A 17,225-nucleotide genomic window follows, 5' to 3' on the forward strand; every position below is an offset into this window, starting at 1 on the left:
CGGGGAAGAAGGCTTTCTACTAGATTTTGGAGAGGCAAATTGCTGTGAGGATTTGATTGCATTCAGCGACAGGGCATCAGTGAGGTCAGGATGTTGGATGATCAAAATCCCATCGCATCCTAAAATCCCCAATTCATCCCAAAAGTATTGGATGGAGCACCATCCATCATTCCAGAGAGCACAGTTCTTCCACTGCTCTACAGCTCAATGCTGTGGCATTAGGCACAAGCTCAAATGCCTGGCATTAGGCAGCATGGTGCCAATAGGTTGATGTTTTTCTGCTCCAGAAAGTAGTTTTGGCAGTACTTGTGGCAGTGCGAGACAAGCTCTGTGTGTTGTGTGTGTGTGTGTGTGTGTGTGTGTGTGTATGTGCATTTCACATCTGAATGCATTCCTTAGAAGGGGTGTAAACAAACATATACATAGACATATAGTACCTAACCACCTATTAACCCGAGCTTCTTAAAATGACAGTCTAATGTATTTTCTGGGGTTTGCAGTAACGTGTGGGTGCTTCTTTGTTTAGGTTTCCTATTTTGAGATTTACTTGGACAAAATCAGAGATCTGTTGGATGGTAAGATGTGTTTATTTATTAATTTTCTAGAGAAGCTGAGTAGCTGAATTTATACCCCCAGATTAGACAGTGAATATTACAATAAGTTTTTCTTGTCTACTTGCTTTAGTTTCAAAGACCAACCTTGCTGTCCATGAAGACAAAAACAGGGTACCATATGTCAAGGTAGGTGGAGACTACTACACCGCCTTATTGTAATAGTTAAAAACAGACAGACTCCCATGTCCAGGGAGCGTAAAAAAAGTGTAACTGGGAGGTATGGAATCTTGAAAAATCAAATACAGCAATTTTTATAATGCTTACTCACGAAACAATGTAATGTTTTTGATTACAAAAAACAAACAGAGCTATATTTAAACAAAAAAAACATATGTTATCATTAAATACATATTTTTGAAGGAGTGTATAATTGTATATTCATTTATTGTTACAAGTATACATGAGTTTGTGGTTTGGAAGTTTCCATGTTTAATTTTTGCTCTTGTCAAAAGGGCTGCACAGAGCGCTTTGTGTCCAGCCCAGAGGAGGTCATGGACGTTATTGATGAAGGCAAAGCTAACCGCCATGTAGCCGTCACAAGTGAGTAACACATGGACTAGGATGATCGACCATTCATTTACCGTAGCATACAGTGGTGCTTGAAAGTGTGTAAACCAATATTACAGATCTGTGAGGGGCAAGAATGTGAGCCTTTGCTTTCAGTATCTGGTGTGACCCTCTTCCGGTAGTCCCGCTTGTCGGCTTGGAGGAATTTTAGCCCATTCCTCCGTACCAAACAGCTTCAGCTCTGTAATGTTGGTGGGTTTCCTACCATTAACTGCTCGCTTCAGGTCCATCCACAACATTTCTGTTGACTTGGCTGTTCTAAAAACATCAGCTTTAATCTTCCTTAACCATTCTTTGGTAGAACAACTTGTGTGCTTAGGGTCGTTGTCTTGCTGCATGGCGTTTCTTTTGAGGTTCAGCTCACAGACAGATATTCTGACATCCATTTCCAGGCCCAACCCTGGTAAACCCTGATACTACCACCACCATGTTTCACAGATGGGATTAAGGTTTTGATGGAATACAGTGTTTTCCTTTCTCCAAACATAACACTTCACAGTCTGTGGATTGTGGATTGGTGGAGTCCAAACTCTTTAGATATGTTTTTGTAACCTTTTCCAGCCTGATGAGCATCAACAGCTCTTCTTTTGAGGTCCTCAGAAATCTACTTTGTTCGTGCCACTATACACTTCCACAAGCATGTGTTCAAAGCATGTGTAAAGATTAGATCTTAAAACAGGGTGTTCACTCCTGCCTGATTGTTGTCCCATTACATCAAAACACCTGAGTATCTGCTAAGGTAAAGGTTCACATACTTTTGCCACTCAACAGATATGTAATGCTGAATCATTTTCCTTAGTAAATAAATGACTTAAATTCTTTAAAAAGTCTAGAAGTCTACATTGTTTGTCTCATTTGTTTGTTTGAATTCTCATTATCTATTTGGACTTAAAAATCTGATGTAGTTTTAGGTGAAATTCCAAAGGGTTCACAAACCTTCAAGCACTACTATATATTTCACATGAGGTCTGATATGAGGTCATCTCAAAATCATAAAATAAAACATTATTCAATTCATTTAACTGAGTGGTCATAATGTTTCGACTCATCAGTGTATGTTGCATAATGTCCTAAAATTGTACAATATTTCTTTTCTTTCGTAGACATGAATGAGCACAGCTCGCGTAGCCACAGCATCTTCCTCATCAACATCAAGCAGGAGAACATGGAGACAGAGAAGAAGCTGAGCGGGAAGCTCTACCTGGTGGACCTGGCTGGTAGCGAGAAGGTCTGTCTTTCAGAAGCCCTGACATTGTTGATACAAATTAGCAGTGGTGGCCAATCCAGGTCCAGAAGGTTATAAAATCCACCCCAGGATTTAGTTTCAACTGCCTGGGGTGGATTTGGACTTGGGTTTGCCACCTTTGCAAATGAGACACCCTGATCTTCATTGACCACTGTACAAGCATAGGTTCACCATATCGGTGTACAGTTACAGACTGTAGCTACATCCATCTGCTGCTGCTGCACAATTTGCCAGCCACCCGCTGCCTTATTCATTATTGGCTAATTTCTGACCACAGGGCTATCAGATATTAGCAGCAGCAACATTGGCATGGTAGTGTTCGTGGTAGGGTGCATGTGCTGCTGGTAAAACTGCTAGATTAAATCTAGAAAATGACCATTGTTGAAGGGCTAGATGATGGCTATCACAAAGTGAGCAACAGCAGATGGGCTACAGTCTGTACACTGACAAGCTGAAGCCAATAGAGAGATGTTTCTGATAAAATGGCCAGTGGGTGGACTGTTTGATATTGTAGAAGTAATTTAGATGGGTGGAGCTTCAGAGTGTTACTACTATCACTGTCTATGTTTTGTTCTGTTCAGTTAAATATGTATGTGTTATTAGTGGGTAGACGTCCTTCACACCTTTCTCTCCTTTTTGTCTCTCTGTCCACCCCGTATCACCTGCCCTCAGGTCAGTAAAACGGGAGCAGAAGGAGCCGTCCTGGACGAAGCTAAAAATATCAATAAATCTCTGTCTGCTCTGGGGAACGTCATCTCCGCCCTGGCTGAGGGAACCGTAAGTACACTCTCACTCGCATCCTGTTTCATCTTCCTCTGTGCTTCTATTACTCTTTCTCCTCTACCAATCTGGGCCATTACTTACACACAAGCGCATCCAAGAGACCAATATGTCGTAATGGGACTTTCTAGGGCCTTCTACCAAGCAGACGAATGTCGTTATTCTGTGGTCGTATACCAGGAACGCACATGACTCCGGCTCTATGCTATATGTGTGAAAGGGCAACTCCGGATAATGTCCAGACCTGACTCTCTGGACATTTTCCCTGAGTTCATATATGAAAAGGGAATCATTGTTGAATTTGGAGTAAACCTGAATCTGTCAGTATTATTCTGAGCTCGAATGCTAACATGTAATCTTATTGCTGCCGCTGTTGTAGAAGACACATGTGCCATACAGAGACAGCAAGATGACCCGCATCCTGCAGGACTCTCTGGGCGGTAACTGCAGAACCACCATCATCATCTGCTGCTCTCCGTCGGTCTTTAACGAGGCTGAGACCAAGTCCACTCTCATGTTCGGCCAGAGGTAAGACAGAAGTCACAAACTTATTTTAATGGTCCTGCAGTTTCCTTTTGAGAATGCATTACATTGCGGTGTTTCCTGTCACTGGATAATGGCAGCGATGCAATGATTTGAAATAATACAGGAAGATGACAGAATCCTGATGACTGACTGTGCCATGTATGTTACTATGCCTTTATATACTTCAGAATTCATCCTGCAACTTCGATCAGCAGTCACATCATCAATAAACACTGGTAGCCCAGATTCATTGGTAGCCATACATGTCCATGCCCTAACAGTGCATCCACCATGTTTGACAGTAATTGGCCTTCGAAATGTGGTGAAGTTATTGAACAAAAAGCACATTCAATCAACGGTATCCGAGTGATGCAAGTATACGTATGTGGGTGTTCTTTTAGCATGATAGCGAGAGCCACAGATGTGTGTATCCAATCAAATTAATGTATTTATAAATGTACATATTCAAGACGAGATCTCTTCCTGTTTTATCTGTGCATCCCCCAGGCCATCCTGTATGTAAAACAGTGTGTTAAACTACACACACTCACAAGCAACCTGGCTGTTCCCCAGCAGATGCTGCAGCTTAATTGGCATAAAAAACACAACTTTAATATGCAGTGAGGCATATATCTGCTCTGATCAGCCATAACATTAGTACCACTGACAGTTTAAGACATTGATCTTCATCTACAGTGACGCCTGTCACATATTAGGCAACTAGTCAACTGTCAGATCTTGAAGGTGATGGAGGTGTTGGAAGCAGGGAAAATAAGCATAAGAATTTGAGCCACTTTGACATGGGCCAAACCATGATGGTTAGACTACTGGAGGTCTGAACATCTCCAAAACATCAGGCTGGGATGTTTACGGTATGCAGTGGTCAGTACCTACCAAGAGTGATCTAAGGAAGGACATTGAACATTGAACATTGAACCAGCGACAGGCTTATGGGCACATAAGACTTATTGATCAGAATCAGAATCTCTGTATTTTGCCAAGTATGTTACACATACAAGGAATTTAACTTGGTGTGAGCAACACAAGTATTAGATCCATGGAATGAGATCTATGGACACACACATCTTACAACTTACAGGATCTTCTGCTAACATCTTGGTACCAAAGTACCACAGGATGCCTTCGGAGGTCTTGTGGAGTTCATGTCTCAAATAGTCAGCTCTGTCAGCTCAAGGGGATCTCCTTAATATTAGGCAGGTGGTGCTAATGTTATGACTAATCACTGTAGTTTACATTGTTTCTATGGGTTCAAATCTGCACTCCATATTTTTCACTGTTTGATTCTATCGTGGAAAAATCACATCAAACGCTGCTTATTACACACTTTTGTTGTCTCCAGATATAATTATGTGAGCTAATGTTCTCTACAGAGCATTTCATGTGAATATTGTGCCAAAATACCCACTGGTGGACCCCAGAATTCCCAGAATTGGTATTTTGTGCTCATGGGCTCCCCCACTGAAGTACAATGGGAAGGTCCAAGGAGCTCAGTGCTCAGGTTCTGAGAAGAGTGCTCAAATATCCTAAACTATTTGATGACAACCAAAAAGTGTCTCGTCAGGGTGCAGTAATGCAGGATGAGGGGCTACAGAAGCCACGTAAACACAGATACATCTGAGCTATTTGCAAACCTTACTTTGTCGTTACCCATCGTAAATCGGGTAGCCAGTAGCAATCTATTCTGCCCAGCTAATGTTAGCTAGGCTTTTGAATGTGACAGCCGTGTCTTGTTAGGCAGAAGGGTGGTTCAGTGTAGATTAGCTAACCTACGTTAGCTAGCCAGTCACCTGCTCCACTAAAGGTTAAGATGAAAAGCTCAGGATATCTTAACGTTGGTTGATGCCTCGTCATAAGGCAGATAAACAAACAGTCAAGGCTGGCTAACCAAAGTCACACCCATGCTGCCATATCCACATTGGCTAAACATACTGAGTGCTCACATTAGACTGCTAGCAAGTGGGGAGTATGGAGGTCGAGTTAGCAGATGAGGGCAGCAACAATACCACCCTTGACTCAGCACTGTTGCTACTTGATCCGCATCCCTTGGGCAATTTGCACTGCGCATGTGCACTCATGCATGGTACTAATCGGGGCGTGGAAATCCACGCTCCCTTCCCTGGGTAATAAAGTATACCGCGGTAATATTTTGAGATGGTCTGACCGTATGAGAAAAGTGGATGCTGCCCAACCCCAGCTGTGACATTAATGTCCATTATGAGTGTATGTAAACTTCCCACCACTACAGTATGTTAATATCACAGTATGCTGCTATAGGCTGGTGAATGTATATATCACTGTATACACTGGACACAGTCGATGCCTGGCAGGATAAATATAGCCCTCCTCTATGCAGTAATGCATTAATGTCCGCTTGCGGTAAAGGCAGTGGGCGGCAGTCTGAAAAGTGTTGAGAATGCCAGTTCTTTTCAGCGAGGCAAGCTGTGGGCTGCTGATAGTCCAGCTCTATTCAAACAGGAGCCCGCTGCTTAAAGTGACTACAAATCAGTTTAGCCTATCCTGTGTTTGTCATTAAGACTGATTGCTTATCTCTCTCTCTTTCCGTCAGACACACACACACACACTCGCATACAGACAGTTAACCGGAAAGAAGACTGGCAGTGCATACTGCTGTCTCCTTACCATCTCGAGGCTTTACTTCTAATGTGAATTAGAAATCATATACTTGCTAAATCAGTGCTTAAAGGAATTGTTCTGTGAAAAATCAGATGAACATGGTTGATCACTGACCCTAGATGTGGTCAATCAGTCAAGACTTGTTTGATATCTGAAGTTTGCTTCTATAGTTAGCATAACCGAAGATGCTAGGCTAAAATTGCTAACAAACACTGGACTTAGACTGTCACCAATCTAATTTCTGTAAATGCATGCCACCAAAATCTTTAATGCATTGGCTTCCAAATTGTGTCATAAAGCCTAAACAAGTACAAGTATAATAAATATCTATATATGGCATAAATAGACCTTATTTAAAGCAAGACTATGTAGCATTTATACCTCAAAATAACTTCATTGCTTCATTGACTTGCGATATGAGAATAGCGTCTCTATCCTTGCCAGTCTGGGCTCGGCATGCTGCTAACTGCACTGTGTGACAATGTGGCAGGTAATGCTTGTGAGAACTGCCTAATGCTGCATAACCCGAGTCATATTTGTGTAAACGCCTGAAATATTACACTACCACCTCACCTCTACCACATGCTTCTTTCACTTTCAGTGATGGATCTGTATCTTTCAGCTTGCCCAGGCATGCATGTCCTTTAGTGATAGCTCACAGTGGGAAATACACTTCCCAACTGTAGGGGGAGCCCTGGAGTAAGAAACACATAATGCTGCTTTAAACATTTAAGCTACAACTGGAGCAACATGATCTCACATAGGAACGACCATATAGGTCCCTGTTTGGGGACGTTTGTGGACGTTGGTCATATTGGTTGTTTTTGTGGACCAATGTGGACATTTTCACTGTGAGATCAGGCTGACTGAACTACTTCTTAGGCTTAATTGCATGTAGTAAAGCATCATTAATTAACATGATGGACAAAAGAAATTCATTATTTATATTTTGGCTGTCACTTCCATGTAATCCAGTAAAAACTATAGATATCTCCCCGTCTCTCTCCACACAGAGCAAAGACCATCAAGAACACAGTGTCAGTGAACATGGAGCTGACGGCAGAGGAGTGGAAGAAGAAGTACGAGAAGGAGAAGGAGAAGAGCAGAGGGCTGAAGGTCATCATCCAGCGGCTGGAGAATGAACTCAAACGCTGGAGAAAAGGTAGAAAAAGAGAGATCATCATCACGGCTGTGAATTGGTATTCACGATAACACCCCACCTTCAGTGTTCTGTGGCTTTCTTCCTTACAAAGTAAAGAAACAACAGAAATTAAAAAAGCCCTGAATTTCCTGCTTCAGTACTGGCAGATCCTTCCACCAAAAAGTAGTTCCACACCAGATGAGTTATTGCTATTCAACAGTAACAGTTCCAGAACACCAGGGCCGACTATGTGGAGGTTCGTTGATGTACCGGGTGAACCCTGTACTCAGTCCAAGATAACTGCTCATGCTATAAAGCCATGTATAGAGCCATAGAACTAGAACTATCAGGTCTATCAACTATCAACTTAATAGGCAACTAGAACTATCAAGTTCAGCCAGAGACGTTACAAATGAGGAGAGCATCCCTATTTAAAATATGAATAGACATGGCGTCTGTTTACAGGTAAAGCCCCCCCCTCAACAAAAAGAGCCAATCAGCTTGCTGGTTATGCTGCAAGTGGAGGAGGGTTGACGTGCTAGTGGGTGATTTAACATTTATTTACATTTATGGCATTTATCAGACGCTCTTATCCAGAGCGACATACAAGGTTATTTATATCACAGAGGAGGGCCAATGTAGTGTTAGGAGTCTTGCCCAAGGTCACTGAGACCGGGAATCGAGCTCAGTGGCAGGTAGTGGTGTTATCTGTTGCGCCACACCAACCACAATTTAAAATCTGTGTCTGAAACAGTAATCTAACCTTTAGTTTCCAGTAGTTTGGTCTCTTCTTATTCATAAAGATGGAAACCAGGTCTTGTGTTACAGGACGTTACTGCACAGCACTTCTGCAAAGATGGCCGAGTGACAGACTTGCCTATAAGGACTTTGGTTCAGCTCAGCCTTTTCAATTTTCATCTGTCATCTCTTCAGCACAGTGATACAGGTTTAGTGTAAAAAAAACATGCTGGTATCTAATATCTTAAATATTATCACGGTTAGAAAACGCTTCTCAACCCATTGGAGCTAAATGGAGTGACATAACTACATTTTGGGAGAAGGACCATGCCCCACACTCCTCATCCTGGCCCTGAAGCCCTCATATACCCCCACTTCTCAGGTCAACTCTGTGTCAAACAAACGCTGCACTCACCTCCACCCCGTCTCCTCCGTTAATTCCATCTTTCTCCACCAACCACAGACCACAGGAAAACCGACCTGGTCTCCAAACCAAAAAGTATTCTGGGTCCATCCAACCCGTTCCATCTCAGGGTTGTGGGCCGCACTAACAAACTGGTGTCTAAACAACATTAACACATGTAGTATATAAAATAATACATAAAAGCTTGCATATGCAATAAAAGCTTGCCTTTATGAATATGAGATAATGAACCCAAGTTTATTAAGTCTTTTCGGACAGTTTTTGATGGTCCAATCATAATAAAGTTTCCTCACAATGTAAAAGTCAACCAGTGTTTTGAAGCGCCATTAAAAAATAAACCAAAAAATGGGGGTTTTAATAAGATAGAAATTATTTACATATTCAACCTTCAGTAAAGTCTTAAAAATACCACACGTGCCTTAGCACGAATTCTCAGCAGCTCCACCTGCTTGACAGAAATTCCGCTAACCAGTAAGAAGCAAACATAGCGTAGATTATTTAAGGCTAAATTGCTGTTAAACCTTCCTTCCTATAAGAAGAACCCCCAAGCTCTGGAAATGGCTTATAATGAATTCTATTAGGAATGTTGTCTGAAGTCATATTGTGACTTGCACTCCCATCACGATACCTCCTTTAGTACCGAGCTTCAGTTGTTGTTGATGTTATTGGCATAACAAGAGATTGGAAGGTTCTGAAGCCAGTATAATGAGTCAGACTAGACATTTCAGGGGACAGTTCTTTGTATGATCTGTCTGGACTGTCTGGATTTCCTCTCTGATGTTTAATGAAAAAATCTGTAGTGAGTTACTCAGTTCTTATTTGTTGTGACAGACCAAAACGTCAAGGGATTTCTTCATATGGTTTTAGTGACCTGAATACGGCATGTAGAGCATCACTGGCCTCACTACTCTTTCCCATCGCACACACAGAACATCACTTCATCATTATTTTCAGATCCTATATGGCTGAACCATCATTATTTCTCCAATGCAGCCAATATTGTTACATACAGTGGTCCAATTCGAAGCTCATTCGTAAATAAAAGCAGTTATGAACGTGGGAATGATTTTACCCATAATAAATTATAATTTATTATAATGTATCATTTAATTTATAACATAATTTCTCCCAGCTTTTCAAAAAACAACTAAGGCGCATGTTAACATTTGGTCCTTGAACTCCTAGTGTTGTGTATGTAGTGTATAGTATTTGTACAGTAGTGTACAGTCTGCCATGTAATCGTATAGGGGCTTTGAATGAGGGGCCTCCATGTGAACACCACTCAGACACTTCACCACAATCTGTCTGTAGTATATATTATACTGCATTTAATTAGTGCCGCTAATTAAAAGTACTAACTCTATACTAAATGGCTCAGTTTCATCTGTATTGGTATTTCTGTTCATTCTCAATTTTTTAAATTGTTATTTTTTTAGCTCTGACACACCAAAAAATGTGTTGTCTGTCCATTAAACCACGTCATGCGTTGTATCAGAACGACACCCCAGTGCACAAATGGTGGTGCACTGGAAGATGCACTACAAAGTCCAGACAGCCCTTGAAGCTCCTCCACTCTCCCTCTGCTCTTTCCTTTTTGTCCTCCATTCCCTTTGCTCTCGTTGTCCTTCCTCGTCCCTCCCCATATCTGCCATTCTGCAGGAGTTTACTCTGCCGAGACCTCTTTTTTTTTTCAGTCTGGCTTGAAGAGCTTAGCAGAGTCTGGCTTGAGATTTAATCCCAGCTGGAGGCTGATGTGGTCTGTTGGCATTTTACAGGCCTAATCCTCCTCATCACCTGTTGGTTTATGAATATCCATATCACATCATTTCTCTCATACAAATATGTGTTACTATTATTGCTGGTTCGAATCCCAGTCATGCTGCTTGCCATCAGCAGCCAGGAGCCCGAGAGAGGTCTTCCCCTCCCAGTGTTGAGACAATTGCATGTGATAGGGGGGGATATGTATGGGTTGGGTAGTTGGCGATCCAAATTGGAGAGAAAATGGATAAAAATCATAACTTCAGATCTGATCTTGCACTGAACTGTAACAAACTAATAACCTAAATTTGAAAAAGAAAATATCTTGGAAAAACATAGACAACAAGGAAGTCTTTAAAAAGCCATCGTAAAATAAGCTTGAGTCACCTTATGTGTTTAAGGTGGTAGTAACTTCAGGCTCCTGCAGATGGCGCTGCATGAGGATGATTGGGCTTTGAATATGTGAAGTGGGTCGCAAAGCAGATGCAGTTAACGATCGGCTAAAAGGAGTGACTGCATTTGGGCGTGGTCAAAGACCATAGTGTGAAGGAAGTAGCTGAATCTGCAGGTGTATGGAAGCATACGGTCATACGGGTCTACCAGCAGTGGCAAAAATCCCAGCCATCCTTGTACAACGCCATCTTCAGGAGCCTGTAGTTACTGCCACTTTAAACGCAAGATGACTCATTCGTGTCCAGGGAGCTGATGTCACTGTTGTTGTCACTAATATCAATAAAATACTTTCTCTTACTAGGATTTTTGGGTTGCAGCTGCCCATTTCCAAATACCTAGACATCTTTCGTCGCTATCTGTATTTTATTCAGCAATGACCTATACCTTGTAGATTGATATACTAAAAGGCATTAAGGGTTTTGGACTTAATGAACAACAGAAAGGTCTTGAATGAAAAGTGGTATAGTTTTAAATGATAATTAGCAGGTTATGTGAGAAGGAGCTTTGCCAGTAAGCTCAATACTTTCTGCTCCTCTGGAAAAAACGATGTCTCTGATTTCAGAAGCAGCACTAAAGCAATGTGAAATTTCATCCCACTGGAAGGATGACTGGTCTAAATGGATGAGTGGTTAAACTGTTGTGAGCTATAAGGCTCTTTAGATGTAGTAGGCCAATTGCATTTTATCAAAGCTTTAGAAATAGACATGATGTCATGTTGACTGTCATATTTTTTTTTCTATAGTATCTCTACCTCTCTCTCTCTCTCTCTCTCAGGCGAGACAGTTCCGGTCGAAGAGCAGCACAAGAACAAGGAAGCCAAGACCTCTGAAGCCACTCCCATTGTCGATACCGTGGCTCCGCCCCCACAGCCTCTTTGCGACACCGAGAAAACCCAGTACGAGGGACTGATCAATGACCTCTATCAGCAGCTGGATGACAAGGTGCTCTACAATAGCTCTGCATAGGGGGGGTTGGCAGGAGGGTTATTTCATAGAGTAGCTCTAAATGACTCTGATGTCTATTTGCCCTCCAGTCTTTCTTCTGTCTGTCTGACTGTTCCCCCCCTCTCTCTCACTCTCCCTCTCTTTCTTGCCAGGACGATGAGATCAACCAGCATAGTCAGCTGGCAGAGAAGCTAAAGGAGCAGATGGTGGATCAGGATGAGGTGAAGACACTCTGCCACACACTGCCTTCCTGTAGCACAGCCCTCCCCTCAAATCACAAATCAAATGCTTCAGTAAAACACTAATATCAGAATAAACACTAATAATAACACTCCTACAGAAAGTGGTGGAGGTTCTCCATCACTGTGTTCATCATTAGAACATCTCCAAAGTTCTCCTCATGGAGTCTAGTATTATTTAGAGTTCTCCTCAGATCAACACCTGGTTTGGTGGTAAATCAGGGCTTTAATGATGGTAAATTACTGATGGAGTTGAACACATCCTCCACGCTGTGCTGGCTGGACTGGGGGGCGTTCAGGAGAACCCTGGAGGAACCAAGCTTTGTTCTTCAGACTAGCTCACCGACAAGATCTCACTACTTTCTTCAGAACGAGAAGCTCTTGTTTCTCCTTTTTACTGGATTTATGTTCACCTGCGTCCGTTCTTATGGTACCTGGAGCAAACATCATTAAATCACTGCGGCCTTCCAGTTGTCTCCTGCTCTATCACGCTTGTCAATAGTTCTTTGAACGATTAGTATGTCCCTGGCGTGGACAAATACTACCTTCAAAGCGTGCCATTGCCACCTGCTGGCTGTGGGTTGTCTCTGCATCGTGCCTCTCAATACAAGCAGCACTGTCTACACCCTACTTAAGAATTCCCATCAGTTCGAATAAGAGCCTTTCAGCTGTGTTAAAAGCATAATCTTACCCATCCCAGCAGATGCGACCGAAAGCCATTAGAAAAACATTGTTCCCATGGAAACTGCACATCCATGTTTCATCCGTGTCTTCTCTCAGGCCATTCATGTTTGAACGCTTGAGGACTCTAACTAGCAGAAAATAGCTAATGAATAATTCATACCTTTCGATAATTTAACAGTGTGTTTGTCCCTTTTGCACATGCCTGTATCCTGTTGTACTGTATGATCGCAGGGCTGCTGGTGGTCTTTCTTGTAAATCCGTCCTCACTGTATCATGATTGCACTACAATTATGGGAGATGCCGTCATCCATGCCACCCTATTTCTCCCATTCACCCCTATATAAATCCTCATTCTCACTCCATCTACACCCTTTTCTGGCCTCTAGCAGGGGGGCGTTGGCTTCATGCACCTAGCTAGAACTCCACCAAGCTAGAACTGCCTCCCCATTCCAGTCTTCAAGGGTGTGGGAAGTACTAGAAAAGGGAATAGTAGTCTACCACTCCAGAGATTACAGGAGTGAATTGATATAAATTAATTATGTCATGAATTATCTGAACTGTTCTGTTGGTTCACAACATGTTATAAGTGCAAATTTTATAAAATACAGTGAAAAATCTTTGGATATGGAATCTTTAATATCACCAGAAGATGGCTGATCACACTTTTTCCCTACTTGGGCTTTTTGGGCTGCACCATTGCTCACTATTAAATGATAAGTGATAGAGAAATAGAATTTGAGCACCTCCTATAAAATATGAGGTATTCTGCACTGTAAAAAAAAACTCTGGTCTGCTCTATCATCCATGGTCTTTCTGTTCTGAGACTCCAATGAACATGGGGGGCTTCTAAAGGCTGCGCCATTGTCAGCATTCAAACTCATAATAGAGCAGTCCTGGTGATGTACTCATTACTTTATTATATGGTGTCATTTCACACTCTATAATGGCACAACTGTCTAACTGCATGCTTGCCAAGAAACAAGAGGTCGTAAGCTTGAATTCCAGCAATGCCTCAGGCTCAGCACACCAGTCAGGAGTCCACTGGAGGACATCATGTAAAAGGATTAGTTCTAATCTACAGTGGTGAATTAGTAAGAACCTGAGGAGACTAAAGTGTTGAGTTGGATCACCTTAAACCTTGTTGTTGAACCCACTGATATTTAAAATGGAAACATGTGTGATTTATAGGAAATTTTGACTAGATTAGAATACGACTTGTGCGAGTTGTAGAGTTAGCTTCACAGCAGAGTCATTTGACGCATGCGTCTCTGTTACAGCTGCTGGCGTCCACACGGCGGGACTACGAGAAGCTGCAGGACGACCTGGCCCGGCTGCAGCAAGAGCACCAGGCGGCCAAAGACGAGGTGAAGGAGGTGCTGCAGGCCTTGGAGGAGCTGGCAGTCAACTACGACCAGAAGAGCCAGGAGGTGGAGCAGAAAGGGAGGTCCAACGAGCAGCTGAATGAGGAACTCACACAGAAGAGCGTGAGTGAAGCAGGAGAGGTGTTAAGGGAAACTGTGCAGGAGTTTGGTGGAAGATAGGAGACAAAGGAACAAGGGATGATGTTCTAAGGCTGCTGAAGCAGGATTGAGGTTACCAGCAGAGGCTGTTGTGTTATTAGTGCAATATTAATAGTAGGATTTGACTGGCAGATTCATGTAGGAATCAGCTGTGGCATGATTTTCATGAAATGCTTAAAATGTTAAAATGTGGAGGACGAGAAATGGGAGAACAGAAACCCACACATACAGCGAAGCAGCAGAAACTTAAACTGTAAAAAAATTAACATGACATTAACATTTTTTGATTATCCCTCTGGAATCTAAGGGCGTTTTCTTGATTTTTGCATATCCATGTAAATTCGTCTTTGAAGGCACTTGCATATGATTGCGTATGATGAAGGCAATTGCAGATGATACCCACATGTTTAATGTCATACTGTTCAGAATAATCTCAGCTCTCTCTGTAATGAGACCCCATGTGACCTGGAGCACTTTCTGAACATATACTCTCACCCTAAACCGGAAAAATGTAAGAAATTCTACATATTTCCTATAAAACACACAACTTTTCTCATGTGGACGAATTGTTTTGGTACTTAAAATGGGTTTAATAGAGTCTCAGCTTCACAAAAGAAGTGGAATGTACAAACGGCAAAAGTTGTCCGTTGGTCGGTTTCACACGAAACCACTAGACAGATGCACAAATCCACCAATTACAGATGAGAGGCAGATGATGGACACACAAATCCACCAGTTAGACAGGGAGAGAGGCAGAGACAAGTATTTTGACCCGTCTTCATAGCCTTGTAACTCTAGGTGTGAGTCATGTGCAATCTCACAATAAGATGCAATGGAAAGGGCAGGCTGTTGGTGTGGCGCAACAGATAACACTACTACCACACCATGTGGGAGACTGGGGTTCGATTCGATTCGAGTCTGGGTGACTATGCTGCGCTACATCAATAAGAGTCGTTGGGCAAGACTCCTAACGCTACATTGGCCCACCTCTGTAATACAAGTAACCTTGTAAGTCGTTCTGGATAAGAGCGTCAGCTAAATGCCTTAAATGTAAATGTCAATTTAAATGGCTCTACAGATTCAGGCGTCTGTGTTGACAATTCACTGCCAGGATAGCAATGACGAACTGTTGACGTCTGCCTGGGTTGTTTTCATTCTGTGGCGCACCTGTGTTCCCGTTACCAAGATAGCAAGACGTCGGAAATGCACCTAAACACACCTCATTTCGAGACCACTGTGCCCATCAGCGTAGATATATTCGCAAGCAGCGTAGCTATTTAAGAAGTGAACATAGACTGTTGGCGGGGTGGAAGATAGGACGCAGTATCTTTGTAATAGTGGATTGCCTTAATAAACAAACAGAAAGAAAAGAAATGTAATTAATAATTACATGTGGTACCAAAATCTCGATGATATTGATCTTTCAAAGCCAAAGTTGTAATTGAATTAATATTCCAGTAATCGCCCAGCTCTCGTATCGTATCTAATACTTTAGGTTTTTAGGTCTAGTACACTGCTTGCTTCTGTACTTTTAGACTCTGTTGTCAATAATTGAATGCTACATCCTATAAGCCACAGTAAAACTGTGTGTTTGTGTGTATTATAGACTTATCTAGCCAGTGTGGAGAGGGAGTTGGCCACTCTGCAGGAAATGAGTGGACATCATAAGAAGAGATCCACAGAGATCTTCAGCATGCTGCTCAGAGACCTCAGCGAGATTGGCGGCATCGTCGGCACCAGCGACCTTAAAGCCGTAAGACCTCACGCAACTTTCTCGCGTCCACACACATACACCAACCAGCTCTAACCTCAAAACCACTCACATGACGTGAATGACGTTGCTTATCTGCTTCCACTGGCTCCTGTCAAAAAGTGGGATATACATACTTGCCAGCAAAAGTCAGTGAACAGTCTGAGGAAGGCAGGAAAAATAAACAGAAGAATCTGAGTGAAAAATGAACGACTTGTAGGCGATGGCCATTTTGACTGGACATTAAAAAAGTGAGGAGTCATCTGGCTTTTGTTACAAATTACAATGATTTAATAGACAGATTCAGCATGCTCTCGATGTTAACTGTGACTTCTACAGGTTACCATTGCCATCCTAACATATCTGGCTCTAATATCCAGAAGCACTCTTGGTCATCATTAACGTTGCATTAGTCGTACATAGATAAACACAAGAGGACAAACAGTCACTGTGACAGACACTATCAGTCCTTTTCCACTTGTCCATTCTCCAACATCTCCTCCCAGATGACGGAGTCACACGCAGCGATGGAGGAGGAGTTCACCATGGCCCGCCTCTACATCAGCAAGATGAAGTCGGAGGTGAAGTCTCTGGTGAACCGCAGCAAACAGCTGGAGGGCGCTCAGGCCGACACGGCGCGCAAGATACAGGCCAATGAAAAGGAGCTGGCGTCCTGTCAGCTCCTCATCTCTCAGGTACAGTCACGAATCTCGGATTTCTGCTGACCTCTGATCAGATCTTACTCCTCAGAGCCCTCTAGTGGCACACAGAGAAGCAGGACCAAGTGTCCTTGTCCACGTAATGTAGTCAAATCAAAATCAAAACTGTAGAGTTCAGTGTTTTTTTTATTTACATGTAGTTACATGATTATTATATTAAGATTCATAATGTATTCATAATGTACATTTACAGTTTCAATGTCAGGAGAAAGACCTGTTTAGAAATGCAAAGGCTTCCCACCAAAGAAGACTTTAAGAAGATAGAGAAGTATTTCCAGGTAGCCGTTTCCTTAGTTCATGAGTTGAGGTCTGGAAGACCCAAGAACACTTTCAGAAAGAACTGCTCATATGATTTATGGCTAGGCAATTCAAACAATGTTTGGTTGCAAAAGCCCTTCTGGGACTTAGCAGACTCCGGAGTGGTGGTGCACTGTTCTACTGTGCAGCGACACCTACCCAAATATGATA

General features: G+C 42.4%; 1 protein-coding gene across 1 annotated transcript in view; it reads left to right on the forward strand.

Moving 5' to 3' along the window:
* Nucleotides 1–17,225, forward strand: part of kif5c (kinesin family member 5C) — a 55,144-nt gene that overhangs the window by 23,834 nt on the left and 14,085 nt on the right. The window contains exons 5-16 of the mRNA XM_072686518.1: nucleotides 527–575; nucleotides 685–740; nucleotides 1,067–1,154; nucleotides 2,285–2,409; nucleotides 3,100–3,204; nucleotides 3,587–3,735; nucleotides 7,401–7,549; nucleotides 11,676–11,842; nucleotides 11,998–12,066; nucleotides 14,046–14,252; nucleotides 15,895–16,041; nucleotides 16,545–16,733. Coding sequence (XP_072542619.1) covers nucleotides 527–575; nucleotides 685–740; nucleotides 1,067–1,154; nucleotides 2,285–2,409; nucleotides 3,100–3,204; nucleotides 3,587–3,735; nucleotides 7,401–7,549; nucleotides 11,676–11,842; nucleotides 11,998–12,066; nucleotides 14,046–14,252; nucleotides 15,895–16,041; nucleotides 16,545–16,733 — 1,500 coding nt within the window. The remainder of the gene's footprint in view (nucleotides 1–526; nucleotides 576–684; nucleotides 741–1,066; nucleotides 1,155–2,284; nucleotides 2,410–3,099; nucleotides 3,205–3,586; nucleotides 3,736–7,400; nucleotides 7,550–11,675; nucleotides 11,843–11,997; nucleotides 12,067–14,045; nucleotides 14,253–15,894; nucleotides 16,042–16,544; nucleotides 16,734–17,225) is intronic.

The sequence above is a fragment of the Salminus brasiliensis genome, chromosome 8 (assembly GCF_030463535.1).
Source record: "Salminus brasiliensis chromosome 8, fSalBra1.hap2, whole genome shotgun sequence".
Taxonomy (NCBI): Eukaryota; Metazoa; Chordata; class Actinopteri; order Characiformes; family Bryconidae; genus Salminus; species Salminus brasiliensis.